General features: G+C 33.2%; 1 protein-coding gene across 5 annotated transcripts in view; it reads right to left on the minus strand.

Moving 5' to 3' along the window:
* Positions 1-8,294: 8,294 nt before the first annotated feature.
* The window catches only part of LOC131930760 (thioredoxin domain-containing protein 6), a 38,152-nt gene continuing 21,717 nt past the window's right edge, over positions 8,295-24,729 (minus strand). For 2 of the 5 annotated variants that reach the window (XM_059287378.1, XM_059287371.1), the window contains exons 18-28: positions 22,400-22,530; positions 21,869-21,901; positions 20,940-20,999; positions 19,402-19,422; positions 17,298-17,336; positions 16,834-17,139; positions 13,548-13,637; positions 12,582-12,917; positions 10,667-10,801; positions 9,546-9,619; positions 8,297-9,050 (exon numbers count right to left, since the gene is read on the minus strand). In XM_059287378.1, coding sequence (XP_059143361.1) covers positions 9,567-9,619; positions 10,667-10,801; positions 12,582-12,917; positions 13,548-13,637; positions 16,834-17,139; positions 17,298-17,336; positions 19,402-19,422; positions 20,940-20,999; positions 21,869-21,901; positions 22,400-22,530 — 1,204 coding nt within the window. In that variant the 3' untranslated portion in view covers positions 8,297-9,050; positions 9,546-9,566. Of the gene's footprint in view, positions 9,051-9,545; positions 9,620-10,666; positions 10,802-12,581; positions 12,918-13,547; positions 13,638-16,833; positions 17,140-17,297; positions 17,337-19,401; positions 19,423-20,939; positions 21,000-21,868; positions 21,902-22,399; positions 22,531-24,729 lie in introns of all 5 variants that reach the window. The other 3 variants (XM_059287396.1, XM_059287388.1, XM_059287402.1) reach the window with 3 other exon arrangements.

A 24,729-nucleotide genomic window follows, 5' to 3' on the forward strand; every position in this document is an offset into this window, starting at 1 on the left:
CCGTTATTTGTAAGGATTTTTTTTTTTAAATCTAACGAAAAAAAAAGATACAGATTCACAGTTGGACTCACAAATAGTCTCCAGCGCCCAATACCATCAATTAAGGGGGTCGTCCATAAATGACGTCACGCTTTTTTTGGACGATTTTTACCTCCACCCCCCTCCCCTCCGTCACACGTCGTCAGAAAAAGCCAGACCCCCCCCCCCTAAAATGACGTCACACCTCAGCCTACAAACCCCCTCAAAATTGCAGTTGAATTTTTTTTAAACATCGATATATTTCTAAAATCTTGTCTGAACTCAGTCAAAATAGAGTATTTTAATCAATTTCTATTACAATTTATTAAAACAGTTTTCTAAAACGCGAAATAACGTCTAAAATTCGGTTTCTAACATTGCTTTTTTTATAATGCAAAAGTGTGACGTCGCACCATCTGACCACCCCCCCCCCCCTCCCCCTCATCACACACCGTCACAAAATTACGGATCCCCCCCCTACGAGTGTGACGTCATTTATGGACGACCCCTAAGTGTTACTAAGCCAGGGGTCTGCAACATTTTGAGACGGAAAAGCCATAAGCTACAATTTACATAATTTCCCAATTTTAAAAAATGAGCTACATTTTTTCTCAATATTTGGTATTTGATTAGGATTATGTAATCAAATATGATTTGTTATTTAAAATAAACAGCTTTAAGAATGAAATAATATCTATTCGTATAAAAACATACACGATATGTTTCGCCAGAGTAATAAAATTAGCAATCAAATAATATAACTATAGGACTCTTCCAATCCACTTTAGAAGCTGTTAACTTTTTTTCAGTCTTTATGGATATCACCGGCTTCGAATGTGTCTTACAGTTAGCCAGGCAGGCCTCAACACGGTAAACTCCCTGACTAACTGGCTTGGATATCCGTTTAATTACCGTGTGTCGGTCACTTCTGTCCTTTGCTTCTCACCAGGCTCATCTTCCACCCCACAGAGCCCAGGGTAAACTTGTACCCCACCGTCCAGTACCCAGCTCGACCGTAGGAAGCTAATAACTAAAAAACTACGTCACTCAGGTCAACATATTGATTACTGACCGATAGGGAAATGCATTCTGAATAAAATAACATTTCCATTTAACGATATTCGAAATAGTCGGCACTTAGGCAGTGGCAAGCATAGAATTATTGCCACGGGGCTGTCCATAGCACGGCTGAAGGGCTGGGCCTGGTGCCCAAGCGGCTATTAGCTGTCCGTATACTTTCTGATGCACCTATTATCACTGGTCCCTGATGAATATTTTTATCCTGTTTAAAGTTGTGTTTCTTTACAGTGTAATATTTGTTTTGAATTTTTAAAATGAAATAATATAACTATTAATATTAGTGCAAGGAGCTGGAGAGCCACATTTTGACACAGAAAGAGTCGCATGCGGCTCGCGAGCCGCGGGTTGCCGACCCCTGGACTAAGCTGTAAATCTCAGTGGCGTAGGCAGGGGGGTTAGGGGGGTCATAACCCCCTATAGACCCCTCGGTATATATACAAAAAGTATGAGGGGGGGGTGCAAATCGAAAGTTTGAGGGGGGGAGGGTGGGGTGCAAATCGAAAGTTTGAGGAGGGGGGGGTGCAAATCGAAAGTTTGTCCCCGGGTAAAAATTGGAAACCCCCCCCCCCCCCCCCCTTGAAACGATCCTGGCTACGCCGCTGGTAAATCTACAACGCTTGGAGATCTCTGAACAGTAACACGCCTACCGTCGTACCACAAAGATGCCATGCCTTGAAGATTACATGCAAGTCACAATAATATTCGAACGGCCAAAGTATAATTCGATACCAATTTACCGAATGGAATTGACGGCCAAAGTATAAATCGATGCCGGTTTACCGAATTGAATTGACGGCCAAAGTATAAATCGATGCCGGTTTACCGAATGGAATTGACGGCCAACGTATAAATCGATGCCGGTTTACCGAATGGAATTGACGGCCAAAGTATAAATCGATGTCGATTTACCGAATAGAATTGACGGCCAAAGTATAAATCGATGCCGATTTACCGAATGGAATTGACGGCCAAAGTATAAATCGATGCCGATTTACCAAATGGAATTGCCAAGAGATGCACCCCTCTCAGAGTTGAAGTACAACTAAAGTTGAAAACAGACACAACAAGACAAGTATGACAGTACAAAGGTACTGTACTTGACATTGACTAAACCCTATGGAACAGTGAAGTCTTTTTAAATAAACAATTCACACTTTTTAAAAAAAAAATACAGAGATATACAGTGACTCATTAATCGCTCCTTAGAAAATGAAATAGTACTTGCCAAGAATTTTAGGAGTCGATGTTGTTTAGTATAATGGGACGGCGTGGTAGGAAGTAGAGAGCTCGACTGTTAACCCTAAGGTCTCGAGTTCAAATCTTGGTCTGGAGCCCGTTGTAGCTCCTGAGAGAGTCCACCCAGCTCTGATGGGTACCCGACTCATGTAATAGAAATAAATTAAAAACAGCCAAGCATTAGTGCTCATCACTCTATTCCTTCGTTGACCGAGGCAACACAAACAGATGAACTCTACTTCGTCTGTCAAATGAGACATAAAGATGGGGATAATATGACTTAAAATTGCCCAGTTTAGTCTTCACGGCTAATATCCAATGGCTCTATTTTTTAAAACATTACAATACTAGGGAGGGTGTGGGTGCTGTGGGGGGGGGGGGTGATTTCCTCCCGGGAAACACCCCCCCCCCCCCCAACACCCCCGGACGAAATAGTAAAAAAAAAATAATATGAGAAATAACGATACTTTTACTAGCGTTATCCCCCTCCTCTTCTGGGGGTTTCAAGTGCATCCATCATAAGTTTCGAGGCCCTCACCCCCTTCCGGAAGTGTAAAGTTCCCCCACCCCACAAACCCTTACCTGCGGAGGAAAATGTCTAAAAGAAACCCTTCAGGTACATCATGCCCAACTTAGTACACATTAAGAAAGCTATGTTATTTACAACTTGTAACGTTCAAGTGTTTTTTTTAAGTCATAAAGTAAAGTCAGGATTTACAATCGTCTAGTCTAGTATAGTAGTTCAACTGGTTTTTTTTTCAAGTCATAAAATGTCGTCAGGATTGACAATCTTCTGGTATTCTATAATAGTATATTATTATTGAGCGTTTATTTATTATTTTAAACCATCTTCCGTTGTTAAACATCAACTTGGATTCACCAAGACAAATTTAAATGACTCACTTGTTTTACAAAATTCACTGCACAATCTGCGATTTTTTTTCTTTATTTCTTTATTTCTCCGGCGTAAGTTTTGTTTTCTACCTGTCAAGGAGCAGACGATAAAAAATAGGAGCCAATGGCCGCAATACATCCCGTTTGAGTTCACGAAAAACAACGGGGTTTTTTTTTTTTTTTTAGCCGGTTCATAGAATAAATAGGATACATTTTCTGAGCATGTCATCAAAAGCTTGTCTCCCTTGACTGGGCCGACATTTTTCTCGTTCGTGACGTCAATGTTTCCTCTGTTCCTGTTGACTTTTGTCTTGTTAAATTATAATGAGGGTGCAACTAAATATATGCACTATTATATAATATGAACGAATTTAGTTGTTGTTTTTTTTTTTAAATTTATTTTTACTTATACTTTAACAAAAATAAAGTCGGTGAACTTCTGATTTTAAATTACAGCGAATCTTTATACATAGGCCTACTCACACATATGTATTTATCTCAGCAGAAAATAACTGTATAGCAATCCACATTAACGACAGTAATTAGTTGTTAAATTAGTAAGCTCTTGGACAGAAAATCTTAAAAAATACAAAAATTATTTTTAGTTATAATGGTTGCAATTCGGATCACCGCCCGTGGCGGCGCTTACTCTCGGTACGCCGCAGAGGCGTAGCGACCCTTCCCGGCGCCCGGGGACAAACTTTCTATTTGCACCCCCCCCCCCCCCTTCAAGATTTCGATTTGCACCCCCCTCAAGCTTTGAATTTATTTTTCAACCCATTTTGGCGCCCCCCTAAGGTCGGCGCCCAAGGACATATGTCCCCCGCCCCCCCCCCCTCGCTACGCCTCTGGTACGCCTCCGGTAACATACTATTAGTATACTAATCTAGTAAGGAGATCATATTTAACTGTCTGTTGGCTATCTTAGATATCTTACTTTTTTTTAAATAAGATATCTTACCAACCATGAAATCACTGATGCTTAGTTGTCAGTGTTTATTCCAGACTTTTTTTTCCGGGGGGCACTTGATATTTCCGGGGGGGGGGGGGGGGGGTGGGGGGGTCAACATTTTTCGGGGAGGGGGGGGCGCACACTAGTAAAAGTGTATGTTTACCATTTAAAATCCATCTCGTTCGTGGGGGCGGAAGACTTTCTTCGGGGGGGGGGGCGAAGAGATGCCTGGAAGAAACTCTGTTAGTTGTACACAAACAGTTGAGAAAGGGCGATCAGACCAATCACAAAATTACCTATTGTAAACACGGGGTTGAAATGGTTAATTTGATGTTAATGACAAACGCAGGGGGGGGGGGGGCGGAACCTAAGTAAAGAATATATTATCTACAGAAAGATCAAAGAAAGAAACTGGTAAACAGAATTTTGGGGAATATAGTTATGACACGTTAAAGGTTTGATAATAGTGATTTGAGAGGCAATTGAAGTAATAGCCTCCCATGTAAAATTAAGTAAGTTATTAAGGGAAACAACTACAAACTAAATTCACGCTTTGAAATAGCTCAAAATGTTCGTAGGAACCTGTTCATAAGTTCAAACTCTTAATTTAGAAAAATTAATTTTTATATTAAAAATATTGACAAAAAATAAAACGTATATTTTCTTTTTAAAAACAATTTATAATACGTACGAAACTTGAAACTTAAACACTAGAAATATCTAAGAAATATGCTATATTATAATTTTGAAATTTTTGATATGCTTTAATTGGTTGTCGTTGGCTTTTTTTAGCGCAATTTCCATACTGACAAATGCGATTATTAATTCGTTCTGGATGGATGTGTTTCCGATGTGTGTCCGATGTGTGTCCGCAGCTTTAAGTCGTATCTCATCCTCAACGAAGCAATATCGAAGACTAGTTCCAAAAGCGAATATGTTAAGCAAGTTCCGAGGATGATTGTGGGCCAAAAAAATTCCCGGAATTCCTTCCTGGATTTCCCGGAAAAGCCATAAAAACTCTAAAAAATGCAGTTTTTGGCCCATATCTCGGAAACCAGACCATTTAGCGACTTGAAACTTTTACCAATCGATTCCTGCCATAATTTAGACCAATATTGCCGAAGAAAGTTTTCAAAAATATCCTTTCGTTCGGTCACAAAAAATTAATTAAGGAAATTACGCTTAAATTGTCACTAGACTTTTTATTAACTTGTTTAATACTTTCAACACTCTTTTAAAAAATAAAAAAAAAAGGAAAAAAATATAATAAACGAGCCGGCCCGCGGCATAACATACGCCGCTATTTAGTTGTTTCTAATTTTCAATAATTCATAATTTGTGAATTCGACAGTGCCAACGCTGACACTGAAAATATTTCTTTAAAACACCATAAGTAGCTCGTTAAGGACCATAACCCCCCCCCCCCTTCCTTCCCTCCCCCCCCTCCTCCCCCCACCCCCCTACTTAAAATCGTTGGCTCTGCTTGTAAACATTTAGAGTGAACACAGCTCACTAAAACCATGTAGGGGCGGGGAGGTAGGGAGAGTGTTTGCAGCTTGTTTTCTAACGGCTCGAAGAAGAGAATTATATATATAGATAGATCCAAATAAATTTAAAAATTTAAAAAAAAGTAAAAGAAAAAAATGAAAAAATAAATTTTAGCGCTGCATGACTTTTAAATAAGGCATAAGATATATATATATATATATATATATATATATATATATATATATATATATATATATATATATATATATATATATATATATATATATATATATATATATATACTAATCTGTTGTCAATAATCATATAGAAATGGACAGTGTACTAATCTGTAATTAGCATTAGGGAGTTAGAAATCCCCTTTTATTATATCTGTTAAATTTTGTGGCTGTATTTCTGCTTAGAATCCATCTCAAAGACACCCTTGTTTATTGTTCAATATTGTTCTCCAACCGAAGAACTGGCACAACTAATCTAATACTACTAAAACTCAACTTTGTTTACATGTTTGAATATTTATTTGTTTGTCTGATTTCTTACTGTAAGGAAACTATTCGATATGGGGGGCTTAAAATTGTATGTAGGTAGAGAACAATTTTTTATTGCAGACTGACTGTTAATCACACATTTATTTAAAGACGTTAATTAATTTATTGATTTATTCATAGGTAGATTAACCACTATTTTTTTAAAGTTTTAGAACAATGGCCTAATTTTGACTGAATAGTGACGTTTAATAACTCATTTTTTTTGTTTGTTTGTTTTTTGAATTGTTATTGGGGAGAATCTGCGTTATATGTAGAGCTGTAAAATAGGATTTTGGGTGGTAAATATTGTTCTTTCTTGAACACACTGTTAATTTTTAACTAATTTAAAGCCGTTAATTAATTTATTGATATATTCATAAGTAGATTAACCACATTATTATTATTATAACCACATTTATTATTATAAAAGTTTAGAACATTGACTATGGCAATAGTTAAAAGATTTATTTTACAACAATCTATATATATAATTCTCTTCTGGGATCAGTTAGAAAACAAGCTGCAAGCGCGCCTTTCCAGTCCCCTCTCTTCCTCTCTATCACTACCACCCCCACCCCACCCCCACATGATCTGGTGAGAGGTGTTCACTCTGTTTACATTTTACAATCACAGAGACGGGTTTGGTGACGGCTATTAGGGGCAGATAATTTAGTTTGAAACGATTTTAAACTTAGAGGAGGTAACTAAGAGGAGGCTGCTTTCACGGGGGGGGGGGGGGGGGGGGGTAGGGTCGGGGTTAGGGGAAAGGAGGGGGGTTAGTGTTTTAAAGCAAATATTTTCAGTGGCAGCATTGGTACTGTCGAATTCACAAATTATGATTTACTGAAAAGTAGAAAATAAATCAACTAAATAGCGGCGTATGATACGCCGCGGGTCGGCTCGTGTTCAATTATTTTTTCTTTAGGCCGCCTGTATGTGAATGATAAGTTTGACTATCAGGACCTCGCGAGGCAGAGGGCAGGTGAAGTAGAGTTCACCTGTTCCTATGTTCTCAGCATATGAAGGGATAGTGTGGTCAGAGCCATGCTCGGTCGGAATCGTTTTTTTTTAAAAATACCAACATGTCTGAGACTTGGCGGGGCACTGGACAGGTGAAGTAGAGTTTAGTAGAGTTTTAAAATATAAAAAACGTCTTTTTGAATGTGGGGTCTGGTTATTTTGGGATGATAAGTGCTGGCAGACGTGATGTCATTTATGGATGACCCCCCGAAACCCACAGTTATCTAACTAGATAACGGGTAGTCTAGTAGAACATTAAAAGCGTCTCAGCCGGGATTCCCAGTCATCAATATTGGATCCGGGCAGTGAGAGTAATCAATCAGATAAGAAATATCGCCTTAGAATGGTTTCTTTAAGGAAATGATAGCAATCCGCTTTCCCCCCCCCCCTCCGCCCCTCAAACTGTACGGCTTCCACTCTATCAGTGACTTCCTTCTTACCCCTAAGTATGCCCCTCCCCAAATTAAGCCGTCTTCCTTCATTCCTACTACTCCCTCATTAACCCCCCCCCCCCCTAGCAGGAAGCTAGTACTAACCGAAACCTCAGCAAACGAGTTCACGCTAGGTACGATATCAGTGAGGGAGCCAATGTTCAAACAGGCGTAAATCAAATGAGAAAAACACAGACGCTAGTTTGTAAACTTGTTCAACTTTTTCTCATTTATATCAGACGTTTTGTCTAACTTAAAAGATGTAAGGTATATAACACATAAAATGTATATGATTATAATAAAAAGTTACTTCCCTTAATTCAATTTCATCGCAAATTTTAAGGTACCAAAATAGTAGTAATCTCCCCTTGATGGAATCTTTGTGTCATCTTTATTGTGGTTTAGATAAGGTTTGTATCTATAAAAGTACACAGTTAAAAGAGCAACAGTTACCCAGACAGTAAAGCAGTAAAAGAATATTAACTAAATATCAGCATTGATTTGATGAAATTTGTCTGAGAAAAGATTTTTAAAGTGTAATCTGTGAAACAAAAAATAAACAGCTATTTCTATGAGTGAAATTTTAAACAAGAACAAAAGCAAAAATCGTCAAACTATTTTAATGCTTTAATAATATTATTCAGTCAAAATTAGTTGTAAAAACATAATACAATAAGACATGTATTTGTATGCCATTATCACAGAATAGAAGTGTTTTCCAAGTGGAATAGTTTTTTAATAAAAAATTTATTGTAATTAAAAACCTCAGGTCATTTAGTATATCACAGCAATAATATCACATATTGTTTGAAAAGAATTTAAAAAATAATATCTCTAATATAAAGCATTTTGGCTGCAATCTGCTAACACTTAGACTAACTAATTTGATTTCCCACCAAATTGTATTAATTTTAAAAATATTTGGATACTAAAAATAAAAAATCATAATTTAATTTGCTATAAACAGGAATTTTTTCTTTAAAAACAAATTTTGTTGATTCAACATTGTATCTGCTGATTTTATTATATCTGGCAATAACTTTATAATAGTCAATTATAAATAATAATAAATAAGTTCACATTTTTAATCGTATGCTCAATATGGATATTTAACCTTCATTCAAAATTTAACACACCGTTATTTTGTTATTTATGGCATAATAAAAATTCCATTTAGCATTTCATTTGCACACTTCTATGCATAACATTTACGAAATTGAAAACATCTCTATGTACAAAATTTCTTGGTAAACAATAGTTCCCATCTTCTGCTTCGGAATCTACAAATATTTTTTGTTGTTTATTCCACAGGGATGTTTTTATAGAAATTTTCTGTCTGTTGTCCCCTAGTTTAATGGTCAAAATATTTGAGGTGGGTAGGTAAATCTGTGGAGGGAATGTGAAGGGAATGGTTTCTTTAGTAGCACGTAGATAATATTACGTAACACTTGGTAATTTAAATTAGAATATCTCATTGTATATATTGTTATATTTTTGGCATTACAATTTTCTATGCTTTTAGGCATAAGCTCTTTAAGTTTCTTAATATTAAAGGAAGAAACATTATGTAAAAATTTATTATTCATGTAGCATTATACATTTTAGTCTATTTACATTATATCGAGGTACTAAGATAAAAGGAAGCGATGTTATACCTTTAAGTCTATTTACGTTATAGGGAGGGGCTAACATAAAAGTAGTGACATTATACCTTAAAGTCATTTTACATTATAGCAAGGTACTAAGATAGAAGGAAGCGGCATTATACCTTTAAGTCTATTTACGTTATAGGGAGGGGCTAACATAAAAGAAGTGACGTTATACCTTAAAGTCATTTTACATTATAGCAAGGTACTAAGATAAAAGGAAGCGACGTGATACCTGTTAAAAGCTGGAACTCACTCAACTCTCCTCTGTGGGCGCCTCTGCACCCTCTTCTGTTGGTTCTTCAACTACTGCAAGACAAGAGACAACATAATGTTGTTATACAATGCACTACAATAATATTTGGGGTATGGTAATTTTTTTCAGTGTTACACTATTTTCTTTGAGCTGAAAATGGGATACATAATTAAAATTAAGACAAAAATGTAATGAATTTGGTAACAAAAAGTTTTCCTGCAAAAAGAAGATAAAAATAAACGTCAACATCTACTGTCATTTTTATGGCTGTAAACATACATTTTAATTTAATTAAAAACATTTTTACTTTAAATACAAACGGTTACATTAATCAATGATTTATTCATTTTGCTCTTGGAATCCATTTTGAAAAGTAAAACAAGTTTATGAAACATAAACCAGAAGCAAATCAAACATAAAATTGTAAAGACAAAATTGTTCAAGAACAAATAAAATTTTTATCTTTGTTGTCCAGGTTTTTTTGTTTTCATAGACCAAACAAATATCTGTGAAAGGAATTTCAAATAAGCAAAATAAGTCTAAAAATAAAATTCTAAGTCTACAGAATTTAAAAAAAAATTAAAAATGCACTAGATTGTGAGGAATGTTTAAAAATATTTAAGAAAATTATTTCAAATTAAAAAAAAACTGGAGAAGAAACTAAAAATGTTATACACAGTGATTATAAATAGTTAAAAAAATTAAAATAAAGTAAAAGCCAGTTGAATATAATTATAGACTAAGTAAAAAAATTTATTAAAAGGTGGAAATTTCGTCAATTACACAAGATGATAGAAATAAAATTAAAAGCTAAAAGCCGGCGTAGGCCTACATTGAATTCCTCCTGATAATGAAAAAAAAGCCTGCATGGTATTAAGTTAAAAAAGAAGTGATATTCAAAAGAAATAGAAGAATGAGCAGATCAAAACTTAAGAAAAGAAACTCTAATATTTTAACAGCATTTTCTCTTTAATGCCAAATCCATTCAATTTTCACAAACATTATTTGTAACAGTGTTTGATATTTCAAGCACATATTAAATATTTTTCATTGGCAATCCCAAACCAAAACTCTTTTATGTGATAACAAACCAAACCAACCTTTATTCTCCCCACTTTCCCCTTCCTGAATTACTTCCCTTTGATTATCTTCCAGAGTTGCCTCAGATTTGGGTTCTGTCTGCTGTTCTGTGTCATCTGGTTTAGAACTAGTTTCTACAGATGGGTTAGGCTCTTCTGTTCGTAAAAATGTTCACAAAGAACTAAGCATAGCACTACAGGTAGGTATAAAGGGGTAAAAGGTGTGAAATTTTACATTTCTAAATAAGAAGTAAAAAGTATTGCTTGGAGCAAATAATTTTACTTTAAAATCTAAAAAATAAAGTAATATTCATATTGAAATTAGTATTATTGTTTTATATTTAAAAATTTAATATTTACATTGAAAATAGTATTATTTTATTAATTTATTTTATTTTTTAAATTCATAGTTGTAAAACATGTAAAGGATTATTATGCAAAATAGTATTATAAATAATTTAGTTAACTGCATGTTCCTAGCAAGTTTTAGTATTGATTTCAAACTGCATCAAAATATCAAAGTGCAATAATAAAGTTTTATTTGTTAGAAACTATCAAGGATCTTGTCCAGATAAGCCCCACCCCACCAACAACTTAACACCCACCACTCAGAAAAGATTTTAACAAGAGGATATAAACTTGTACTTTTATTTTTTAACACTAACCTAAACCATGACCATGACCATGACCATGACCAACCCCAACCCTAACACCAAACCTTAACCATAACCCTAGCCCAAGCCCTAGCCCTTACCCTAGAGGCTGATAAGCAGTTGTTTTTATGAAATGTGTTTAGATATTCAAATCAGAAATAGGTCAAGGTTGCTTGCTTGCATTTTAAATTGGAACTGGCAAAAAATGGTGGCACTTAACTTTTCACCTGTGTACTTTTTGCATTAGTAGCAGAGCTTATCTATACAAGATCCAATATTGAAACATAGCTTTTTTTAACAAAAAAACATAACAGAAACAGCAACACTAAAATCTGTGCAGAAATTTAAAAATAAAATACTTTGCTTTGGTTAACTCATAAAGCATGCCAAGCCATGATTGTGGCTTTGCTGTTACATAACTTAAAACGCGTAAGGCCACGTGGCGCGCTTTAAGGGTTAACACTACATCATGTGATATAAACAAAATGCTGTGCTGAAATAAATCTGAAACCAAAGAAGTGATGTTATAATGTTGCTGAAGTCAAGCACACTGTAATGATTGTTTTTGTCATAGTTTAAGTATCAGTGTAACACCATTATAAACATGTTATGTAGCCGACTTCTGTTAGCCTTAAAAGCAAAAACAAATCAAAGCGCTGTTTAACAATAAAATTAGAAAGACTGTAAAATACATCTGTATTACAATATCATCATTATATAAGTATTCGCCAAAGGTTCCCCACACGTAGAATGAATATGTGTAGATGATTACAAAGCCATGCATATCATATGTATATTTTCACAGGGTCAATGTATATTGTATAGGGTATATTGGTTCTCTCACTTTGAAAGTAAAAATGCTTGATTAAATTTTGTAAAGAAACATTATATTGGTTTTACAAAATTAAAAAAGAAATGTTTAATTTAATTGCTAAACTAATAAAACTTTTAAAAATTCTTTTCATTGGTGTATTTAAAATTGGTATTTTATTACCAACTATAAAAATCTTAAATATATTTAAAATATTATAAAAGATATTTTGAAAATATTAAAAGGAATTATAAAAGACATTTTTTTAAATATAAAAAAAAATTATCAAAGCAATCTCAAATATGATCCTTTTTTGGAATGGTTAAATATTTTGGCGAATCTGTAGATAAATAAATATTTTTTACTTTCAAGTGAGAGGCCGGTAGTGAAAACACAGCTGATATAATCATCAAAATTTAACAAGTGACACTGGTGGCCAATACATGAATACATGTTCAGGGCACACTGGTACCATTAGGTTCTTGTGGTTCTGGAGAAGATTCTTTGGGAGGTTCCATTGTTGCTGGGGTGTCAGGTTTAGCTGGAGAAGATTCTTTGGGCGGTTCCATTGTTGCTGGGGTGTCAGGTTTAGCTGGAGAAGAATCTTTGGGCGGTTCCATTGTTGCTGGGGTGTCAGGTTTAGTAGGAGCAACATCTGCTGATGGCGCCTCAGCTGCTGCCCCATCGTGCCCAGAGTCTTCCTGAGCTGGTGCACCACCACCAGCCTCATCTTTTGCCTTAACATCATCAGCTTCCTCTCTCTGAGGTTCACTGTCAGGCGCTTGTTCTTCCGCCACCTTATTTTCTTCTGTTTTATGTTTTATAAAATTTACCTTACGCCTTTTTTAATTGAGCTGTTTTATGTGTTATAAAATTGACTTTATATCTTTTTTTAAATTAGCTATTTTTGTTTTGTTAAAAGTAATTATTCATTTATTAATTTATGTGTATTATGTTTAATAAAATTTACCTGCTTTTCTTCAATTTTATGTTTTATAGAATTCACCTTAATCCATTTTTAATTTAGCTGTTTTATGTTTTATTAAAATTACTTATTCATTTTGTAAAAATGTATAATTATTTTAATAACTAATAAGCTAAAACTTCAATGCTTAAAAAGTGTAGAGGTCTTGATTAAACTTTCGTCAAAATTTTTGCTGATAAATATACTCTCAAGCTATTTCAAAAAATTTATTTCTTAGGTGAGATATCTTAATGTATCTGCAGCATAGATCAAGCTACTTGACATAAATACATGTGATGAATAATAGAAAGAAAAATCTATCTAAAATTAAATTTCATTTAAATAGAATGACTAGTTACCTCAGCCTATTTAAAAACTATTTTGACAACACTTTTTCTGCTACAGACCCAATATTATCTTTACTTTTGAAAATGCCTTTTTAGCCATCTTAAAATGTATTTAAAACTAGCTGACCTTTAGACTTGGTTTCTGTGTGCTCTGCTGCAACTTCAGTGCTTGGACTGTTCACTTTTGATTCTCTTTTTTCTTCTGCTGTTGTATCATCTAGAGCACAATTGTACAATGGCAGACATTGCTTTTAACTGAATACAAATTTGCATCTGCTACATTTTTTTTAAACAAGGGAGACAACACATAACTAAATTCCAGAAAGTGGTAAAAAATACAAAGAAGTTAGTTAACATTAGACGAAAAATGTATATACACTATGTCTTGTTTTATTAAATAAGATATTAAAGCAAATAAATAACTGTTTGTATATTTGTCATATTTTTGTAGACTTAAGGATTATCAGTTGACTCAAAAAAAAATTGATAACCTTTATACTTATTATATACTTAATTGGTAAAGCATTGATCCTGAAGTTTAAACAATATGCATTTGTCTTTTTTAGTTCATGTTTTTAATAGCCAAGTGACAGGCAAAAAAAAAAAAAAAAAAAAAAAAAGGCCGGGCAACCCCTACCTTACTAAAAAGTCAATATTCATAAGGAAATTAATTAACACTGAAATAAAACATTCTAGTATAATTTTTGTTTTAAATCATGTTAGATAACGGATTAAATGCGATTAGTGAGATTGCATGGTACTAGCTAGCCTCAAAATTTGCTGTTACTTTCTGTTAATGCCCTACTCATGTCAGTCTCAGCATTTAATGTATTTATCTTTTTAATGGATAAATGTTAAAAGCTAAAAATTAAGAACAAAGAAGAAGAAGTTAAAAGCCCACTCTCGTCTTTATATGTGGACACAAAGGGAACTAAAACTCAAAACACAAGCAATGTCACCTTTTTGGAGTCAATGATAATTACCACATCAAAATTGCATGAGCAGGCTTTCATTAAACAACATATATGCAGCGGAATCATTTTGCAAATCAAAGAAATCATCTACTAATTAGTCATGAATTCTGTCAACATTAAGAGAAGCAGAGAATGGACTACGTGTCAATGTAGCTTCTACTTCTTTCAGCTCAGGGAAGTAATGACGCTGTTCATTTTCAAGAGATTCAAGTTGCCCAGAAATCTCCTCTATCAAAATGTTATATATTTTTACATTCAGAATTATAAACCATACTGCACACATGGCAATATTTCCAAGATTTTGAGAAGAGAAAGAGGAAACACTGATGGTACTATCTATAACGCTGAACATTGAGGAGGGAATTGTCAAACAAATGTACAATTTTGGGAACCCATACAAGTGTACTGTCAAAGCAGTAAATATATTAAAATTGGGATCAATTGGTTGGGACAGAGTAGCTTAAAAGTAACTTAAAAGTCACAGGTTCCTAAGCCTAGCTAGCTTTGATAAATACCTGACTTACAGGTAAAGGAAGCTTGGCATTTTAAAGACCACACTATCCCTTATTATGGCTAGTCAGAGAAACAGATGAACTCTACTTCATTTGCTCGGGTCTACGACAAATTCCCGAAAGACACTTGCCCGAATGCCATTTGCCCAAAGGCCGATTTCCCGAATGGACACTTGCCCGAATGCAACAAATGCCAGAATGGACACTTGCCCGAATGCGACAAATGCCCGAGTGCCACTTGCCACCTTCGGGCAAACGGCATTCGGGCAAGTGTCTTTTGGGAAAATGTCCGGCTCCCCATTTGCTCTATGGACAGTACAATTGTTACCCCAGGGAACTGGATCTGTCTGTTCTCTTACTAGCTCTTTCTGGTATTTTATTCTGAGCCACTCACCTGCTCATTTTGTCTTTAACAAGACTGGTAATAATGATGATTTGTTCTATACAGAGAACAAACAAGACTGGGAAAATGATGATTGGTTCTATACAGGGAACAAACAAGACTGGGAAAATTATGATTTGTTCTATACAGAGAACAAACAAGACTGGGAAAATGATTTGTTCTATACAGAGAACAATCAAGACTGGGAAAATGATTTGTTCTATACAGAGAACAATCAAGACTGGGAAAATGATGATTTGTTCTATACAGGGAATAAATCTGACTGGGAAAATTATGATTTGTTCTATACAGAGAACAAACAAGACTGGGAAAATTATGATTTGTTCTATACAGGGAATAAATCTGACTGGGAAAATGATGATTTGTTCTATACAGGGAACAAACAAGACTGGGAAAATGATGATTTGTTCTATACAGGGAATAAACCTGACTGGGAAAAAGGATGATATTTACTATACAGAGAACAAACAAGACTGGGAAAATGATGATTTGTTCTATACAGGGAATAAACCTGACTGGGAAAAAGGATGATATTTACTATACAGAGAACAAACAAGACTGGGAAAATGATGATTTGTTCTATACAGGGAATAAACCTGACTGGGAAAAAGGATGATATTTACTATACAAAGAACAAACAAGACTGGGAAAATGATGATTTGTTCTATACAGGGAATAAACCTGACTGGGAAAAAGGATGATATTTACTATACAGAGAACAAACAAGACTGGGAAAATGATGATTTGTTCTATACAGGGAATAAACCTGACTGGGAAAAAGGATGATATTTACTATACAAAGAACAAACAAGACTGGGAAAATTATGATTTGTTCTATACAGGGAATAAACCTGACTGGGAAAAAGGATGATATTTACTATACAGAGAACAAACAAGACTGGGAAAATGATGATTTGTTCTATACAGGGAATAAATCTGACTGGGAAAATTATGATTTGTTCTATACAGAGAACAAACAAGACTGGGAAAATTATGATTTGTTCTATACAGGGAATAAATCTGACTGGGAAAATGATGATTTGTTCTATACAGGGAACAAACAAGACTGGGAAAATGATGATTTGTTCTATACAGGGAATAAACCTGACTGGGAAAAAGGATGATATTTACTATACAGAGAACAAACAAGACTGGGAAAATGATGATTTGTTCTATACAGGGAATAAACCTGACTGGGAAAAAGGATGATATTTACTATACAGAGAACAAACAAGACTGGGAAAATGATGATTTGTTCTATACAGGGAATAAACCTGACTGGGAAAAAGGATGATATTTACTATACAAAGAACAAACAAGACTGGGAAAATGATGATTTGTTCTATACAGGGAATAAACCTGACTGGGAAAAAGGATGATATTTACTATACAGAGAACAAACAAGACTGGGAAAATGATGATTTGTTCTATACAGGGAATAAACCTGACTGGGAAAAAGGATGCTATTTACTATACAGAGAACAAACATGCTGACTAAACTGCCTGGCTATTTGATGGGCTTACCTCCTTCCTCATGCCCTTCCTTATGTTCCTTAGGTTTCTCCTTATGTTCTCCCTCATGTTCCTCTTTATGTTCCCCTTCATGCTTCTTATGTTCCCCTTCATGTTCCTCTTTATGCTCTCCTTTGTGTTCCCCTTCATGTTCCTCTTTATGCTCTCCTTTGTGTTCCCCTTCATGCTCTCCTTTATGTTCCCCTTCATGTTCCCCTTTATGCTCTCCTTTGTGTTCCCCTTCGTGTTCCTCTTTATGCTCTCCTTTGTGTTCCCCTTCATGTTCCCCTTTATGTTCCCCTTCATGCTTCTCATGACCTATTTCAAGTTAAAATAAAACTTGCTAGATCTATAAGCATTATCCAGAATAAATTTACTACTAAATTTTATTATAAAATTTCTCTTGAAATTATAATGTAGAATTTGTATTTATAATCTAGAAATAAAATCATAAAATATTCTAAAAACAGATGTACCTTCAGTTTTCTCTTCCTCATGTTCTTTGTGTTCTTTTTCTGTTTAATAAACCGGGAGTGAACTCCCCTAAACTTTCTCGAATATTCTTATATAAAATAACAGGGGATGGGAACTCGGGCTATAGACATGATTTTTAATCCATGTTAAATACTTAAAGTTTTAAAAATAGAATAAAATCTCGTAGACAAATTAATTGCACACCAAGTGAACGCGAAATAAAAAAGCGCATAATAGTGCGCAATATTATTATTACTTTTAAAATTTACATTAGTTTTTTGAGAAATCGGAAGTAGCGTAAAGTACTACTTCCAGTCAACGGAAATGACTCAAAGTTTAATAGAAGGTAGAGAATTAGATCTTTTACTTACGTATGAAATTTCATTTATCTATCTGAAATAGTACTCAAGTTATAGGCTTTTGAAAAATTCAAAGTAGGAAAAGTACCACTTCCGGTTATCGGAAATCGCTCAAAAGTTGATACGGATCTACGATTTTGATTAAATACTTATATATGAAATTTCATCAACCTAGCTGTAACGGTACTCAAGTTATCGTGTTTACACACGGACACACACACACACACACACACACACACACACACAGACACACAGACATACGGACAAGATTGCAAAATTATGTTTTTCCGTATCAGTGAGATGCAAAACGTCGAGATTTGCAAAAATCTCGATTTTTTTTTTTGCACGATTACAAGACTTTCTCTATACTTCGTATATACGAGAAAGTAAAAAGTGTAAGCATCATAATTAGAAAATACTGTGACTGTAAAGTATTCAGTTAGTAAACATGTGTATGAATTGCATGTTTGTAACAATTTATTCTTATAAAGATCTAATTGATATTGAGTAAATATAGTAAGAGTAAATATTTCATTTGAAGTGTGGAAACTTTAAACATTTCTATCTCTTTTACAGTTATCATTTAGGTTTACATAAAATATATTTTAAAATATATTATATTATTTAACATATTAATTTAAATGGTGACTTCCCAGTTAGTAGTGGTGACATATAATTTTAAACCTTTGACTAAAATCAAAGACTAATATCTTAAGGTGAAGACAATGTTAATGCAATTATTAGCCCAAAAAATGTGTATTTTACTTGTATAAATAACATTTGAACACAAACATGAAATTGAACTGATTTTCAACATTAAACTTAGAAAATGGATTCCAATTTAGTTAACAAACAAAACAGGTTTTACCTTATAACTTATACTCCTAAATGACAATCTTTAGCATGGCATTAATACTTTTGTTTGATACAAATGTACGATCATATAAAATCAAGCAACCTCATGTGTTATGTAAAATTTCTTAATGGACTAAAATAAAGCAGACCTTTTACTGAGGTTCTTAGTGCAAATATTTTAATCTTAAAATCTCTAGCAGAAATTATGGTTCGATTTTCAATTATTTGCAGTAAAATAACTGCCATTAGGGTCATCCATAAATGGCATTACTTTTTTTTGGACAGCAATTTTACCCCCCCCCCCCACACCCCCCTCATCACAAAAACCCAGATACCCACTAAAATGATGTCAACCTACAATCACACACAAAATTATACTTTTGTTTTTAAACATTGATTTTTTTTTTAATGTCAGTTTCTATTATAATTCTTTTTTTAAAATAATCTTTTAAAAACACTAAATAACAGCTGAAATTAATTTTCTAACATTACTTTATTAAAACTCTAAAAGTGTATCAAGACATATTCTGAACCCCTCACCCACTCGTCACACAAAATTCTAAATCCTCCACCCCCCCTTCTTTGAGGTGACATCATTTATGGACATTCTCTTATAGGTAAGTACCATAGAGAATTATTTTTTCAATGGAATATAAACACATGGCCATTAATCTCACAGAACAAAATTCCCACAAAAATGACAAAAAGTACAATCTAAAGATAGCAGACAAAAATTACAATTTAAAAGAATGTTTCTGCAGTGAAACTTAATGTATTCAAATTTTATTGAAGCCTATAGTTTCTACATTTATGTTAAAAAAGTAGGCCTTACTTAACAAAATATGCATGTTACCTTTAGAAGTGTTATAGTCTACGTCTGATAACTACTTACCACTTTGTCCTTCTGATTCTTCTAAAAAAAAGAATATAAAATGTCCAGTGTCAATTTATGAGTTTATTTTTCATTCATAATCATTTACTAATGTAGTATCATCATAATTTTTTTCAAAAACAGATACAATTTTAACTAGTTTATAAGTGTAAATCAGTATTATATATGAATTGATGATGAAAAATAACATGTGATAGCAAACTAAGCTATAATGTTCCACATTTAAAAATTATTTCTTTTTTTAAATTTCTGTTTGATTTTTAAAATCTTATTAAAGTACATATTTTTTAGATTAGTGTTTATTAAGGAAGCTATAAAAGAATTCATTTGGTTTTAGTAAAAAAAATTGGTAAATATAGACAGCAGATACTGTTGATAGTAAGTTAGTTTAAGTGAACAAATACTATTTAAAAAATCTACTTTAAAATGTCATGTATTTTATTAAAATCTACATGTATTTCTTGATTATTTTGTAAGGGAGATAATCATGTCATTGACAACTAACAGTTGGGTAAAATTGTCACTACAGTATGAAGTATGAAGTTCACATAATAGTACTTAGTATATTAGTATTTTCTATCAAGATTTTATATAAATTCTAGTGGGGATGGTAAGGTTGGGGGAAGGGGTATGATATAGGGACTAATTAGCTAGGATTATGGTATGTGTGTGGGGGAAGCTGATAAAATATGTATTCATATAAAGTATACACATACACATATATAAGACTGAATATTACAAGTCTAATTAAAAAATATGCAACCAAAGAAAAAAAGCTAATAATATTTGGCAAAGCAACTGTCAACTCTATATAGTAATTCCGTTTTAATGTAAAATAGTGCAGTGATGTTATCAAATATGATATAGATCTAAGTGTAGATGTGTGCTAAGCAATATTCCTACAACAATTGTTATGATAGATAATTAAATGCAGGACAAGTTTTTTCCTATGTTTTTCTTGATTTTTTAAAACATCACAAATAGTTGCTTAATATACATTTTTTTAAATTGCAAGTTTCACTGAAATAAGGTACAGATAATTTTTTTAAGGGCTTAATGTGTATTGTTATTTTTCATGTGTCTACAAAAGTAAATAAAAAAAGCAACCATTTTTAATATATCTTTTCATTAATTGATAAGCAAGTGCAAGAAAGCAACTCAGACTAAGCCAGACCACTTTGTATGTTGCAGTTTTGGTCTAGTTAAACAGTTCTAAGCTGTTGTAGTAATAGTTAATGTCCTTTACAAAATACTTAAAGGATGAAATTTAGTAACAAATTAACAGCAAGTTTTTTTAAAATAAAATTTAAATTAATTTTGATACTTGTATTAGAAATGTTTTAAGTGTGGAATTTAAATTATTTTGATAGCTGAGAAGATTTATTTAAATATAAAATCTAAACAAAAAGAACCAAATAATTTTTTTTTCTATTTTCATTTGCTATGACTGAATTTCATCCTTTAAATTTTAGTGAGTTCTATATAAAATAAAAATGCTTTGAGTACAAGTTTATATATGTCATTATACAATAGCTGACCATTCTTCTTTGAGCGAGGAGAATCAGCTTTAGATTCATCAGATCTTTCCTTCTCATGGACTAAAGAAAATATAATTATTTAAATGTTATATGTGTAGCTACTTCAAACTAAATAGATCTTTTGTTTTGTTTTAACAGCAATCAGTGTTTAATCCCATCACTGAATTTGATAGTTTTAGAAGAATTGTAATAGAAAATTTACTAAACTTGAATTATCTAATTTTTAATATTTTTATTTTTACAATACTACATAGTACCAGAAAATGCAATTTAGTATTTAGTTATGTGATTTTTAAATCTTGATTTGTCATTCTTACAATGCATTTTTTCTATATGCTGAGAAATGTGGTTTATTTTTAATTTGTAGTTTTTTAATTTTAAAAATTCCTTTTGTGTGTGTTTCACTGTTGTGTTCAAATTCATGTATCTTGCAGGGTGGATAAGAGCTCATAAATATTACATCTACTTAATGAAAAAAACTGGAAGTAAACTTTTACAGAATGCTCCCCAACACTAGCAAAATACAAGCTTAAAACATTAACCAATAGCAATAGACATAAAACAAATGTTCTTTAAAAAAATTATTTTTAAATTCTAATTTTTAAAGAAAAAAAATTACATTCATTTAAGAAACGTGTAAGAGAATATGATATTATCACGTATGAAATTTAATATTTTTTTTTTCCTTTAGAATAAGTTAAATCATTAGCTACACAAAAGCATTTTTAAATTAATAAATTAATAAATTAATAATTAAAATAAATACGCAAGGTTTAAAAAATGCTTTATCTAATGGGGACAGTTTACACATGTATCAATTACTTGCTTATGTTATTTTGATTTACGTATAAAACACATTTCCCGAAACTCTGATTCATAAAGATGAAAGGAAGTAAACATTCAACACATTAAGATTAATCTTTACTTACCAACAGCTGTTTCATCTAATTGTGGTTCTTCTCCTAAAGAAAATAAACAAAATAATTGTGAGACTACTATACATGACATGTTTGTTTGTGTTATTTGTATACTAATACATCTCTACTTAACAAGAGCCTTCTATAAATACGGCTCACTATAACACTTCTCTTAATTCATCTTTTACACGTGTTGAGCTTGTCAAAATCATTATAAAATCACAAGGTAGAGACTGTAATGACATCCTCAGATTTGGGATACAAGTTGTGTGTTGCAATACAAGTTGTGTTTTGGGATACAAGTTGTGTGTTGGGATACAAGTTGTGTGTTGGGATACTAGTTGTGTGTTGGGATACAAGTTGTGTGTTGGGATACACGTTGTGTTTTGGGATACAAGTTGTGTGTTGGGTTCTTTGTATATGAATTAAAAACTGATCAAAACTAGATATATCTTGGCAATTCCTGGAAGGTGTAGGGATGACGCAATGGGTCACCGCATCCATCAACACCCCATCTTCTGACACCAATGGCAAAAAACTCACCTCTAAGAGTGCCATCAGGATTAAAGTTCAAGTCACCAAAGACTGCTTTGATTTCCTCCTTGGCATGTTCCACCGTGGAGCTGCCGTGCACTGCATTGTTCAAGATGTCTGTCCCATACAGAGCTCGGAGGCTGATGATGTCATCATACATACAGATATTAACATGCAGCTAAACTATTAGATGTCGTCATACATACAGTTATTAACATGCAGCTAAACTATTAGATGTCATCATACATACAGATATTAACATGCAGCTAAACTATTAGATGTCGTCATACATACAGTTATTAACATGCAGCTAAACTAATAGATGTCGTCATACATACAGATATTAACATGCAGCTAAACTATTAGATGTCATCATACATACAGATATTAACATGCAGCTAAACTATTAGATGTCATCATACATACAGATATTAACATGCAGCTAAACTATTAGATGTCATCATACATACAGTTATTAACATGCAGCTAAACTATTAGATGTCATCATACATACAGATATTAACATGCAGCTAAACTATTAGATGTCGTCATACATACAGATATTAACATGCAGCTAAACTATTAGATGTCATCAAACATACAGATATTAACATGCAGCTAAACTATTAGATGTCGTCATACATACAGTTATTAACATGCAGCTAAACTATTAGATGTCATCATACATACAGACATTAACATGCAGCTAAACTATTAGATGTCATCATACATACAGATATTAACATGCAGCTAAAGTATTAGATGTCATCATACATACAGATATTAACATGCAGCTAAACTATTAGATGTCATCATACATACAGTTATTAACATGCAGCTAAACTATTAGATGTCATCATACATACAGACATTAACATGCAGCTAAAGTATTAGATGTCATCATACATACAGATATTAACATGCAGCTAAACTATTAGATGTCATCATACATACAGATATTAACATGCAGCTAAACTATTAGATGTCATCATACTTACAGATATTAACATGCAGCTAAACTATTAGATGTCATCATACATACAGATATTAACATGCAGCTAAACTATTAGATGTCATCATACATACAGATATTAACATGCAGCTAAACTATTAGATGTCATCATACATACAGATATTAACATGCAGCTAAACTATTAGATGTCATCATACATACAGATATTAACATGCAGCTAAACTATTAGATGTCATCATACATACAGATATTAACATGCAGCTAAACTATTAGATGTCATCATACATACAGATATTAACATGCAGCTAAACTATTAGATGTCATCATACATACAGATATTAACATGCAGCTAAACTATTAGATGTCATCATACTTACAGATATTAACATGCAGCTAAACTATTAGATGTCATCATACATACAGATATTAACATGCAGCTAAACTAATAGATGTCGTCATACATACAGATATTAACATGCAGCTAAACTATTAGATGTCATCATACATACAGATATTAACATGCAGCTAAACTATTAGATGTCATCATACATACAGATATTAACATGCAGCTAAACTATTAGATGTTGTCATACATACAGATATTAACATGCAGCTAAACTATTAGATGTCATCATACATACAGATATTAACACGCAGCTAAACAATCACAATGAAGTGTAACAACTCCAAGTTTTTTTACTAATAAGTAAAGTTCTCAAAACCTGACAGCCCACGGGCAAGTGAAGTAGAATTAAACTGTTTCTGTGACCTCGGCATAAGAAGGGATAGTGTGGTCAGCACTATGGTAGCCTTTACGTTCCTTGATGTGTACTAGGTACCTATCAGACTTGGGTGGACTCTGTGACTTGAACCCAGATTTAAACTCAAGACTGTTGGTTTACCAGTCTAGCGCTCTACCGCTAATCCACAGCTTCCCATTCGTCACTATTAAGTAACTTATTATGTAAGCTCAACTAATCTGAAAAACTTATGAGACAGCAGGTACAGATGGTACAGTGCTAACATTTAAGTCTTAAGTTTGGACCCTGGATTCAAATTTATAGAATGTCATTAAGTTGACATAGCACTGATTGGTACCTGAATCACTTTAGGGAAAGTATAAGCAGCAGGGCATAGTGCTGACTACAGTATCCCTTCATATAGTTCAGGTGAACTCTAAAACATCTGCCCAATGGACTGCTTGGGTAACTTTATTTACCTTTAATCTTAAAACCTTCTAAAATCATCGTTGTTCGTAATTGTAATGTTGGAGGGGATTTTGTTCAACATAACTAAGTATTACGAGTCAACTGGTTATGCGCTATTGAGGTCATTGACTGAAATTTCAGCCTGCTTTTCTTTTAGG

This window comes from Physella acuta, unplaced genomic scaffold, assembly GCF_028476545.2.
Source record: "Physella acuta isolate Inbredline_101_S28 unplaced genomic scaffold, ASM2847654v3 ptg000101l, whole genome shotgun sequence".
NCBI classification, from domain to species: domain Eukaryota; kingdom Metazoa; phylum Mollusca; class Gastropoda; family Physidae; genus Physella; species Physella acuta.